Here is a 12,384-nt window from a genome sequence, read left to right as displayed (position 1 = left end):
GTAAATTTTCACCAAATTTCCATTTTTTTCACAAATAAACGCAAAAATTATCGACCTAAATTTACCACTAATGTGAAGCCCAATGTGTCACAATAAAAAAATCTCAGAACCGCTAGGATCTGTTGAAGCGTTCCTGAGTTATTACCTCATAAAGGGACACTGGTCAGAATTGCAAAAAACGGCCAAGTCATTAAGGTCAAAATAGGCTGGGTCATGAAGGGGTTAAAAGGAATTTGTGTTTCAAGTATATTTATTGAATTTTTATGTAAATAAAGGGAACATAAAAAAGGAGATGGGAAGGAAGGACAAAATAAATTGGATTAGAAAATATAAACGGGTAGGATAACAAATTTAGAGAACTCAAAGTTAACACAATACACATTGTCAGAGCATTAACCAATGTTATACAGCAATATGTGCGCAAGGTATCAAAACAAGGGAAAGAGGAAAGGAAAAGGGGAAATTAAAATAATAAACCCTATAAAGATAGGGAAAAGACAAGTAAACCTACTAGCTATATTAATAAGGCACAATTAAATGTTGCTATAAATAACAATTCTTGACACAAAGTCTGGTAAAAAGACAATATACATATCAGCAATAGAAGAAGTCATGCATGCATATAAACAGGGAATAATAGCAACAACAAAAAATATTGCTTAAAACGTATGAGTACTTGTCCTGTTTGGGAGTACCCTTGAGTAACCCTAGAACTTAGCGGGGAAAGTTTGGTTCAAAAAGAGAGAGAAAAACAAAGTGGATTATAGGAGGATATAAAATTGGTAAATCAAAAGATACAATGCAATATATGTGTGTGTGTGTGTGTGTGTGTGTGTGTATATAAAATGCTTCTATTAGCTTAGTTTTTGCCTTTTAATAATTACATTTCTATCTATTTGTTTTGTGTTTTTTGTGTATATATATATATATATATATATATATATATATATATATATATATATATATATATATATATATATATATATACACATACTAGCTGTACTACCCGGCTTCACCCGGGGTAATAACTGCTGTTAGCAAAATAGAGTGTGTTAACAAAAATTTATTCTGCACAAAAAAAACACAAAACAAATAGAAATGTAATTATTAAAAGGCAAAAACTAAGCTAATAGAAGCATTTTACAACATATATTTCAACACCAGAGATATTCCGCACAGATTTAACTAAATTGGCCAAGTAATGTGAGGTAATCTTCTACTACTTATTCGAGAGCCTTTTGATAAACGACATTCTTAGTTTTTCCTTCAGGTGCAAAGACAAACAGATTTTTGGCTGTTCCAACTCTTGAACAGGCCACATAAAGTTGTCCATGAGAAAAGCATGGAGATTGTAAATCTAAGCTAGCTGAAGAGCCCGGCGTTGCCTGGGCATAGTAAATATCTGTGGTTAGTTATAGCACCTCACTTCTCTTATTTTCCCATCACGCCTCTCATTTTCCCCATCACATCTTTCATTTTCCCCCTCACATCTCTCATTTTCTCCCTCACACCTCTCATTTTCCCCCTCACTCCTCTTATTTTCCCCCCTCACTCCTCTCATTCCCCCCTAACACTTGTCATTTCGACCTCACATCTGTCATTTTCTGATCACTCCACTATTTTCCCTCACTCCTCTCATTTTGCACTCACACCTTTTCATTTTCACCTCACACCTCTCATTTTCACCTCAGTATATACATGTTTGTCATCTCCCTTATATATAGTATACACCTGTATGTCATCTCCTGTATATAGTATATACCTGTATGTCATCTCCCCTGTATATAGTATATACCTGTATGTCATCTCCTCCTATATATAGTATATACCTGTATGTAATCTCCTCCTGTATATAGTATATACCTGTGTCATCTCACCTATATATAGTATATATCTGTGTGTCATCTCCTCCTGTATATAGTATATACCTGTATGTCATCTCCTCCTATACATAGCATATACCTGTATGTCATCTCCTCCTGTATATACTATATACCTGTAGGTAATCTGCTCCTGTATATAGTATATACCTGTGTGTCATCTCCTTCTGTATATAGTATATACCTGTATGTCATCTCCTGCTGTATGTAGTATGTACTTTTATGTCATCTCCTCCTCTATATAGTATATACCTGTGTGTCATCTCTCCTGTATATAGTATATATCTGTGTGTCATCTCCTCCTGCATATAGTATATACCTGTGTCATCTCCCCTGTAAATAGTATATACCTGTGTGTCATCTCCTCCTGTATATAGTATATATCTGTATGTCATCTCCTCCTGTATTAGACCTCGTTCACACGTTATTTGGTCAGTATTTTTACCTCAGTATTTGTAAGCTAAATTGGCAGCCTGATAAATCCCCAGCCAACAGTAAGCCCACCCCCTGGCAGTATATATTAGCTCACACATACACATAATAGACTGGTCATGTGACTGACAGCTGCCGGATTCCTATATGGTACATTTGTTGCTCTTGTAGTTTGTCAGCTTATTAATCAGATTTTTATTTTTGAAGGATAATACCAGACTTGTGTGTGTTTTAGGGCGAGTTTCGTGTGTCAAGTTGTGTGTGTTGAGTTGCGTGTGGCGACATGCATGTAGCGACTTTTGTGAGATGAGTTTTGTGTGGCGACATGCGTGTAGCAACTTTTTGTGTGTCGAGTTGCATGTGACAGGTTAGTGTAGCAAGTTGTGTGCAGCAAGTTTTGCGCATGGGGAGTTTTGCGCGTGGCGAGTTTTATGTGTATTGCCTTTTGAGTATGTGCAAGTTTTGTGTGAGGCAACTTTTGCATGTGTTGCAACTTTTGTGCATGTGGCAATTTTTCTGCGTGTGCAAGTTTTGCGTGTGGCAAGTTTTCCATGAGGTGAGTTTTGCACGTGTGGCGAGTTTTGCATGTGGAGAGTTTTGCGCGTAGCGAGTTTTGAGCGGCGACTTTTGTGTTTCAACTTTTATGTGGCGAGGTTGGTGTATGTGTGGTGAAATGTGTGCTGAGGGTGGTATATGTGTTCGAGCACGTGGTAGTGTGTGGCGCATTTTGTGTGTGTGTTCATATCCCCGTGGTGGTGTGGTGATTATCCCATGTCGGGGCCCCACCTTAGCAACTGTACAGTATATACTCTTTGGCGCCATCGCTCTCATTCTTTAAGTCCCCCTTGTTCACATCTGGCAGCTGTTAATTTGCCTCCAACACTTTTCCTTTCATTTTTTCCCCATTATGTAGATAGGGGCAAAATTGTTTTGGTGAATTGGAAAGCGCGGGGTTAAAATTTCACCTCACAATATAGCCTATGACGCTCTCGGGGTCCAGACGTGTGACTGTGCAAAATTTTGTGGCTGTAGCTGCGACGGTTCAGATGCCAATCCCGGACATACATACGCACATACATACATACACACATTCAGCTTTATATATTAGATATACACATATAGATAGATAGATAGATAGATATATATAGAGAGATATATAGATATAGTGTATACGGTGTATATATGTTGTAATCCAGGAAGAAAAGAATTTGTAATTAGAAAAGGACCTGTTGTTTAAGTCCGTTTTTTGAGTTAAATGTCGGTTTGTTTGTTTTTTTTAACATGTCACAATCTGGGTTTGAAAATAAATCTTTCAATTTTCACATTGGCTGTTGGAGCTTTTTTAGACTTAACACATGTTCATTATCTGCAATGGTTGTTTTATGTATTGACTTGTCAAATAAGCTTGTGCAAAAGTGATATTGAAGGGAGGGAAGCGGGGTCAGATGTGACATCATCTATTGTGAATGGTGGATCCTGTGTAATCAGCTTTGTATAGAGGTTACACTCATTGAAATCCTATCTGATAACCTGAAGATTTGCTCTAAACTCTTAATAAAAGGAAGTATGAGCCTAAAAAACCCCAGTGTGAAAATCGCAGGATTACCATTTTTTTTAATAAACGTGTTGGATCTTTGCCAAGCTAGCATACCTTCAGGTTCTCTCCATTTCTTCTTCCTTGCTTGGCTTTTGGAGGTCCTTGTTTGTGTGACTTGTGTTGTGGTGTGCTTAGAATACACATACTAGTTAGATACTTGACGTTTTGCAATTTATTCCAAGTCTACAACTTCTTTTGTCAGATTAAGAACAATCATTTGAACCAAGCCATTCACGAGGAGCGAGAAGCGATCATTGAGCTGCGTGTGCAGCTTAGGCTGTTACAGATGCAGCGCATAAAATCCGAGCAGCTGCAAGATGAAGAGGAGCCGGGGAAAGCGGGCAGCAGAGCCCAGCTGCAGAGAGATGCCGCCTCCGACACAAAGACGAAAGAGCAAGCGAGACCCTCGCCAGTAAAGGACTGGAAGGAAACTCTGATATGAGAAGTGAATCCCATGTAAAGTGCTTATTAACCCTTACAGGCCATCGCTGTGATTTTGATTTCGCACAGTAACTGCCCTCCTGAGGAAAACAGCTTTTTTTTAAAATTTTCTTTCTCTTTTATGTTCCAGTTTGTTCTTGGGGTTCTGGCTTTTCTGGGTCACTTCTATAAAATAACGATTATTTTGTACTTGCATTAATGGTGAAAAAAGAATGTAGTTTTCTGAATGATGGGACTCGTGGCAAGTTTCAGAAATGCGGCTATGAGGGGTTTTTTTTGTTCGTTTTTTTAAACACTTATTTCTAGGTGATTTTATGATACAGATGTTACCAGGCACACCATTCTATATTATTTATTCATGAGTATCTTGGCATCAGAGCAGCTTTAAGATACAGGTTTTGGTTTTTTTAATTTCCATAAGCCAGGGACTTTGCAGCTGTGAATGCACCTGTTTGAGACTACTGCAAATAAAAACTTTGATTATATAGCTGTACATGGTTCTAAATGATCTGATCAGCTCTCCAGTGTTGCTGGCTTGCTGCCGTTATTGCTTTCCCGCACCCTGAGTGAGCTATGACTTGAGTTCGTGCAGTTGTGCTGTACAGAACGGCATTCATTTCTTGCATTATGTGCTCTGGAGATCTTCACCACATGTCTGACTTGGCAATTGAAGCATTAGCAATCAGAATATGGAGTAGGATCGCTTTCCATACCTTAAGGCTACATTCCCACGATGAGCTTTTGGTGAGTTTTTGAGGTTGCAGATTTTTGGTACCCATTAAGTAAAATGGGTTGCTTGCATTTTGTTCAAAAATATGCAGCATGAAAAAAACTCACCATATACTCGTTGTGAGAATGTAGCTGAACACAACCTCAAACTAAACCCCACTGTCATGGTCCTTTCCCATACTTGTGAGAAATAGCCATTTTACAGACTAAGCGTAAGTGCACTCCTTTAGTATTTGCAGCATACTTTTCTGCTGCAGAAACTAGTGTGTTAGCAGGAAAAACTATGCATAAAATATGCCCGTTTTGCCTGCAGTTTGTGTATTTACTTGTCATTTTTCTTTCCTCATTTATTTGAATGGGTGAAAAACACTTAAAGAATCAACATTTGAGCGTTCAAATCTGTGATGAGAAAAAAGCAGCATGCGCAGGAGATTTCAGAAATCTAATTTACTTTGCTGATACTGTAAAATTTAGTGCTTTTGTCCACTGCAAAAATGTGCTGGTAAAAATAAAAACAAATCCTGACAAAAATGCACCGTGTGAACAAGCCCTAAGGCTATGTGCCCACGTTGCGGATTTCTGTGCGGATTTTTCTGCTCCGGTTTTGAAAAATCCGCAGGGAAAAAACGCACTGCGATTTACCGTGGATTTGCAGCGTTTTTGTGCAGATTTCACCTGTTTTTACACCTGCGGATTCCTATTGAGGAGCAGGTGTAAAATGCTGCGGAATCCGCACAAAGAATTGACATGCTGTGGAAAATAAACCGCAGCGTTTCCGCACAGTATTTTCTGCAGCATGGGCACTGCGGATTTGGTTTTCCATAGGTTTACATGGTACTGTAAACCTGATGGAAAACTGCTGCGAATCCGCTGCATCCAATCCGCTGCGGATCCGCAGCCAAATCCATAACATGTGCACTTAGCCTTACTCATTTCTATAAATGTGCTCCGTGAATATGCACAGAAGGCAAGTGATCTCAAATACAGACCGAGCTAATGGCGCAGATTGCTGCAGAGGTTTAGAGTAAAGCAAAATGTGTAAAAGCTACAAAAGTGCAGAACACCAATGGATATTAGTTTTTTCAGAACTACAGGTTCTTCGAAATGTGAATTAAGCAGCACATTCCTAGCCACCAGTGTGTTTGATGTAACGGGTTATATTACTGTTCTAAGTACCCCCATATGATATAATCATATACTGCCTAGTAAAAGTAAAACATGACCGCAGTTCAAGTTGCCCCTTGAGACATGACGTTTCTCCTGGAGAAAAGGTTGAGATCCTGTGTGTACGCCGTGAACTGTAGACCTCAGTAATCAGTAAGTTGCCTGTAAACTGCGGCACAAAAGACGCACTTTGGTCAGACTTAAGCTTTCTCTCCCCTTATTTTTTGTGTAGCTGTTGAACATTACACAAAAAATGCCTGCTTTTGTCAGCTCCACTGATGTGCATTAGTGGGGGGGGGAAAAAAAACTCCTTTAAATTATTTTGTGACGTGATTGATTGAGGGGAATCTCCGATTTGGACTAGTAGAACATATTTGCATCTTGAGTTGCACTTGAAGATTGCCTATCCTTTAGAGTGTAATGAGCTTTACCATTCAGTCTTTCACTTCACCTTTTTGTGCCTTTCTGCTTTATTTGAAAGCTACTTGTTGGTTATCTGCTCATACCACTTTTCCTTGTTGGCTATTCTTTCTTTTTTTTTGAGAAATCATATCTTTTCTTTTGAAGATGGAAAGCTGAAGTTTCATCACTTCTTGTAATGTGCTGTATTCTGTGATGGCAATCAGTTTTAACAATTCTACAGATTACCCTCTTGCAATCCTCCTTAAATCTAAGTGATATAGTGGTGACAGATACTTGAGATGAAGGCAGCTGTTATTTGCCCGTAAATTACTGTAGGGTTGGGTTTCTTCTGTGACATTGCTATATAGGCTCAAACTACTTGAAGCCCATGAATAGGTCTTCCCTTTTTGTATTTTAAGTGCAAACCACATATGCTATTTACTGGTGATATAGCTTCAGTTATCACACATGGCTGAGGGATCACCTCATTTTGTTATGCAGTGGTGATCCTGAAAACCAGCATAATATGCATAAGACACTTATTGCTCCAGATTCTTAGGTGACCTAGCTCCATTCAGTGGTTGACCGTCACCATGTGGCTGGCGCCAGAGCTGTGAAATGATATTATAGATTCATTGTGCATGTTTATACTGAAGCCCCAGCAATACTTTTGGTCTGGAAACCATTTTCTTGGAGCCATTAAAAGCACATTCCAGTCCTATTTAGGAGATACAGGGTTGCTTGGTGCTTAGATGTGTACAGTGGAGTTGTAGAGTGACAGTAGACTCTGGTATTTAACAGGTACCATCATTAAGTGAAAAGTGCTAGCAGTGTGATTCTGTGCGTAAAACAAAAACTAATTCACCTTTTACCTCTTACTCGTGGGTGACCATTTCCTATTCCCCAAGTGTCAATGGCAAAATGGGTGGCACTGCTAATGATGATATAACTGGAATGAGCCACCCTACAAGTTCTACATGTTCCATAAATGTGTACACAGGTAGAGTGCAGATTTGCTCTTTTGTCATATTCCTATTGTTTTAAATGGCTAAATGAAGTGTTAACATTTCCTTCTGTCTGTTACAAATACATTTTGTATTTACTAATGTTGGTCCACTTTTGAAGCATTGCGTTCCAATTAATAGTCACTTACCAGTATTTTTTTTTCTCCCAACTTTATGTAAGTCTCTTAGTTAATGTTTCTTATCCAGGCATCATGCAACAGAGCAAATAAAAAATCTGTTTTAATCCTGCATGTCATGTTTTACTTGAGTCTTCCCAACATTAGTTGTACCTGTACGCCATATTTGCCTAGGTGTTCCGCAAATGGACATACCGGTATGTCCTGGTGATTGTGCAGGCAATTACCGTGGGAGCTTTGCTTAACTGAGAGCCTAGCTCCTGCAGTAAAAGCCAGTGCTAGCATTGTCCGTATCTGTTTAATACTTTGGAAGCTGCTAAACCATGCGATTGTGGGTTGCTGATGGTTGTGCTATGGCAATCTGTAGGTAAAAGAATGATCTCCACATCTGCAAGGTACATAAACTATGAAATGTTCAAGTCCCATAGAGGGAATAAATAAAAGGGTAAAAAAAAGTAAGAAAAAAAAGCTTACAAATCATAAAAAAAAAGTTCTCCAATAATTTTTCATGTTTATGTAAAAATTAACAAACTACATATTTAGTATTGTCGCATCCAGACGGGCGCAATTAATATAACTGTCGCGTTATTTAACCCTTATATAAAAGAAAGCTGCAAAAAGTGGAATAAAAAGCAATCAAAAAGATGTATGTAAATAAAAATGGCATCAGTAAAAATGCCATCTTGGCAGCTCGGTCAGTGTAAAAATATAAGATAGCACTCCAAATATAGTGGTTTAGAAAACATGTCTTTCTACAAAATTAAGTGTGCAAAGACCTAAAAATACCTACATAAATCTGGTATCGCTGTAATCAGGGCTGTTGAATCGGTAAGCCAAACCACCCTCTGACTCCTGAATTTCTCGGACTTCCGACTGGATGACTTCGACCCCAGAGCCCTGCCTCACTACTGAGCATGTACATAAAGTGCAGCACAGATTCATCTCCACTAAAAGCCGAGATCCTTAGATCAGGAACAGAACAGATATTTAGAGGCAGGGTGGATTTGATTTAAATGTAACTGATTTAAATCACGATTTAAATCACTAGTCAGTAAGGCTTGATTTAAATCAGTGATTTAAATCAAAGTTTCTACCTAAACTAGTTCTTGCTACTTTAACATGCAAGTAGATGAAGATTTTTAGAATCACTTTTTAGTTTACTTTTTTTCTCCCCAGTTTAATGGGTTAATCATTCATATTTGGACACCACTGTTCTGTTGTACTTAGGAAGGAGAAAAATAATCCTGACCTTAATAACAATTTAAATAGATTTATTCAACTGAAACAATAACAGCATTACAGCATAAGTTATTTGCTTAAACAAACATCCATGTTTGTTAACTAATTTGGCTAAACAAAATATATATATATTTTAAGAAGCTTAGACTGTCAGCCCAGCCGACACATGAAAAACTTAAATACTACTGTCCCTGCTGTCCTCTGTAGCTCACTTGTCGTCATCTTCATCATCATCTTCTTCTTTGTTCCTATTCATAATCTGGAAAAGAAAAACAAGCTTTCCTGCTTTATTGGGTCCCAACCGATTTCTCAATTTAGAATGAATGAGTCCAAAGGAAGAGAATATTCTTTCAACGTCTGCAGAAGAAGCTAATGCTGTTAAAAGTGAAATCATTACTTGAACAGTCTCTAAATCCAAGCGCTTAAGTGACTTCCACCAGTTTACTGGTGTGACCTTCCTTAAAATATCTTCAGCAAACATATATTTCTTGAATGGTTCCCCCTTAGCTCTGAAGTTTATTATAGTTGGCATTAAAGATGGATGATTGCTGGATACCCATGTCATAGCTAACTCCTCTTCCTCAGCACTTAGGTTTTGACCCTGATATTGGATATTGACAATATTTGCCAAAAAATGAGCTGGAGTCAGTGCTTGTCCCATTCGTTTGTTTACTGCTTGTAATTTAATTCTGTCCTTGTGTAGTTCTGTTTTTAAGTGTTCACTCAGTTCCTTCCAAATTTCAACAGCATCCGCAATAAAACAGCTATTTTTCTGTATTTTGTTTAAAGCTTGAGAGATGGGTTTCAGGAAGCTCAGCATATGTTCAACATTTCTCTTAAGCCCAATGTTGAGGATTTTGGCCGTGACAGTGCCATCTATTTTATCTCGATTTTCTTCACAAAGTGTCATCAGAATAGGCCAGTTTTTGATATACTGCTCAAAACAGTCCACCACAGAGTTCCATCTAACATCTTGTGGGAGCGTTAGCTTGGTTCCACCCATCCTTTTCAGAGCTGCTGCAGCAAAATGATTATTACGGAAGTATTTAGCAATTTCAACAACATTAGCCTTTATTTCTGGAACACTTAAGTCTTTGGCTAAGAGGTGCAGCAAATGAGCACTGCAACCATATGTTATTAGCAGCTTTGTATTCCCTCCCTGCTCTTCTAAATCTCTTCTCATCTTGGATACGTTTGCAGCATTGTCAGTGACCAAACTGCGTACTAGACATTTGAATTTTTGTTCACATGTCGTTATAGCTTTTACTGCCACTTGTAAGTATTCTGCTGTGTGTGCATTTCCTGACTTATCAGTTGTTTGTGCAAGGAAGACTTTACCTTCTTCTGTTGTTATACAAGCACATACAATAGGATCATTGTGGACATTACTCCACCCATCAATACTTAGGTTAACAATTTTACCCTCCAGAGCTGTTGCACATTGCTCCATTTCTCTGTCATGCACTTGATCCAGCAGTTTCCCTGCAACATCAGCTCTGCTGGGTGGACTGTATCCTGGTCTCAGTGACTGAACCATATTAATGAAATGTGGGTTCTCAGTCAGATGGAAAGAAGAGTTCGTTGCATAAATAAACTGGGCAATTTTTCATCAATCAACTCTTTTTCTAATCTGCTAGTTCTTATCACAAACCTATCTATGGTGGTTCCAGGAGGTAAAGGTTTTTTCTTCCTTTTGGGTGATGGTGATATGTGGCTGTGGGTGTCTGATGATGATGATGCTGCTGCTAATGAAGCACTATCCTGGATGGATAACTCTGAAACTGTAGAACAGGATGATGGTGATCTTGGAGGTGGATAGTTTCCAGAATCCATGAATTCCCCTAAACAAAAAAGTCAATGCTGTTATTTTATTGTTTATACAATTTCTGCTTATTGTACACAACACATCACTGCCCCTGCCCCAAAAGGAATATTTGTTTTTCTTCATAACTTTACCAAATGACAGTAACATGCAGTAATAATAAGAAATATAATTTTTCTCACACATGACAGTTCAGTCTTTAGAAATAGGATTCAATAAAAATGTTTACCAACCTGAAGATGCTGCCTGTTCAGAAGTGTTTCTTTGGTCATCTTCATCACCGCACTTCTCATGATGTTGCCTCATTCGCGCCACCAGGCCTTGCATCTCTTTGTTGCATCGTTTGCATTTTGCACGCATGCCTGCCTTACCGATAGGCGAAGGAGCTTCATTAAAATATTCCCAAACTGGGTCTCTTTTACGGCCTGCTGCCATTATAAGGAAAGAATGTGATAAACCTCAGATCGTATCGTACACACAAACAGATCCAGACTTGTCTGTCTGTGGCTATGCTGCAGTATTGTGCTCAAAGTTTCACTTTCATTTTCTTGTCTGCTTGCCCTTCCTCCTCCTCACACTTAGATTCACATTCTTCTTGTGTTGTGCAGATCTATTCCACTCCAAACAATCAGAAACATATTGTCTAACTTCTTGGACTTGGCACTGAAGGGGTTGATTCTGTATTCATAGGTTTGTAGAACAATAGGATTAAGGTCTTTTTCTCAACTCTGTTCATGTTGTAACATTTTTGCTGTGAAGAAGAGGCTGGGACCTCTGCGGAGTCAAATTCAGTTTTGAGAACTGCGTAAGTAAAGCGAGCGTCTGTGATAATATAGGAGAGAAACTGCCCACTAATCCTACAGAAACCTCTGGAAGAGCATGGCATGGTGAATGTTACACATATACAGCCTTTATTCTACTGAGTTAAACAACTCAGCTTTATCTCATGATGGAAGAACCTTTGGATGGTAAAATATTTTCCTCAAAAAGCAGTTTATTGAAAAGAATCCGATTTAAATAAAAAAAATCCGATTTAAATAAAAAAATCCGATTTTTTTTTTTTTTTTTTTTTTTTTTTTTTTTTTTAAAAAACATTGATTTTTATCCACCATGTTTAGAGGGCATTTCATAACTTTCCCAAATTTTTATGAAAACATTTACAGCACATCCTGCATTGTACTACTGTACCTAATGTGTTATATATTGTCGGATTCAGTCCATTTTATACCAACTCTGACTCCACAGGTCTGGCTGTAATTACACGGACCTAAAGAATAAATCGATCTTATTGTTTATACTGCATGGTGAACAGTGTAAAGAAATACTATTATTGATCTGCTGTTGATCATTTTCCTCCTTGCATCAGGGTTTCCATCTAAACAAAAAAACTAAAAACTGGATTCAGACAAACTCCCCATTCACAAAAAAGACTATCACTACAAGAACAGAGCCCAAAATGAGCTCATATGCCTCATTACAGTGAATATCTTCATGGGGTCTGTCTGAATTACATATTTTGTAAATTTTAAACCTATCC

The 12,384-nt window shown here is 38.1% G+C and overlaps 1 protein-coding gene across 3 annotated transcripts in view; it reads left to right on the top strand.

Annotated features, from left to right (window-relative positions):
* Window positions 1–7,898, top strand: part of RALBP1 (ralA binding protein 1) — a 69,785-nt gene extending 61,887 nt beyond the window's left edge. For all 3 annotated transcript variants that reach the window (XM_077270205.1, XM_077270207.1, XM_077270206.1), the window contains exon 10: window positions 4,112–7,898. In XM_077270205.1, the coding sequence (XP_077126320.1) occupies window positions 4,112–4,351 (240 nt within the window). In that variant the 3' untranslated portion in view covers window positions 4,352–7,898. The remainder of the gene's footprint in view (window positions 1–4,111) is intronic.
* The last annotated feature ends 4,486 nt before the right edge of the window (window positions 7,899–12,384 follow it).

This window comes from Ranitomeya variabilis, chromosome 6 (assembly GCF_051348905.1).
Source record: "Ranitomeya variabilis isolate aRanVar5 chromosome 6, aRanVar5.hap1, whole genome shotgun sequence".
NCBI classification, from domain to species: Eukaryota; Metazoa; Chordata; class Amphibia; order Anura; family Dendrobatidae; genus Ranitomeya; species Ranitomeya variabilis.
The sequence above is the reverse complement of the archived record's forward strand: the minus strand, read 5'-3'. Positions and strand labels throughout refer to the sequence as shown.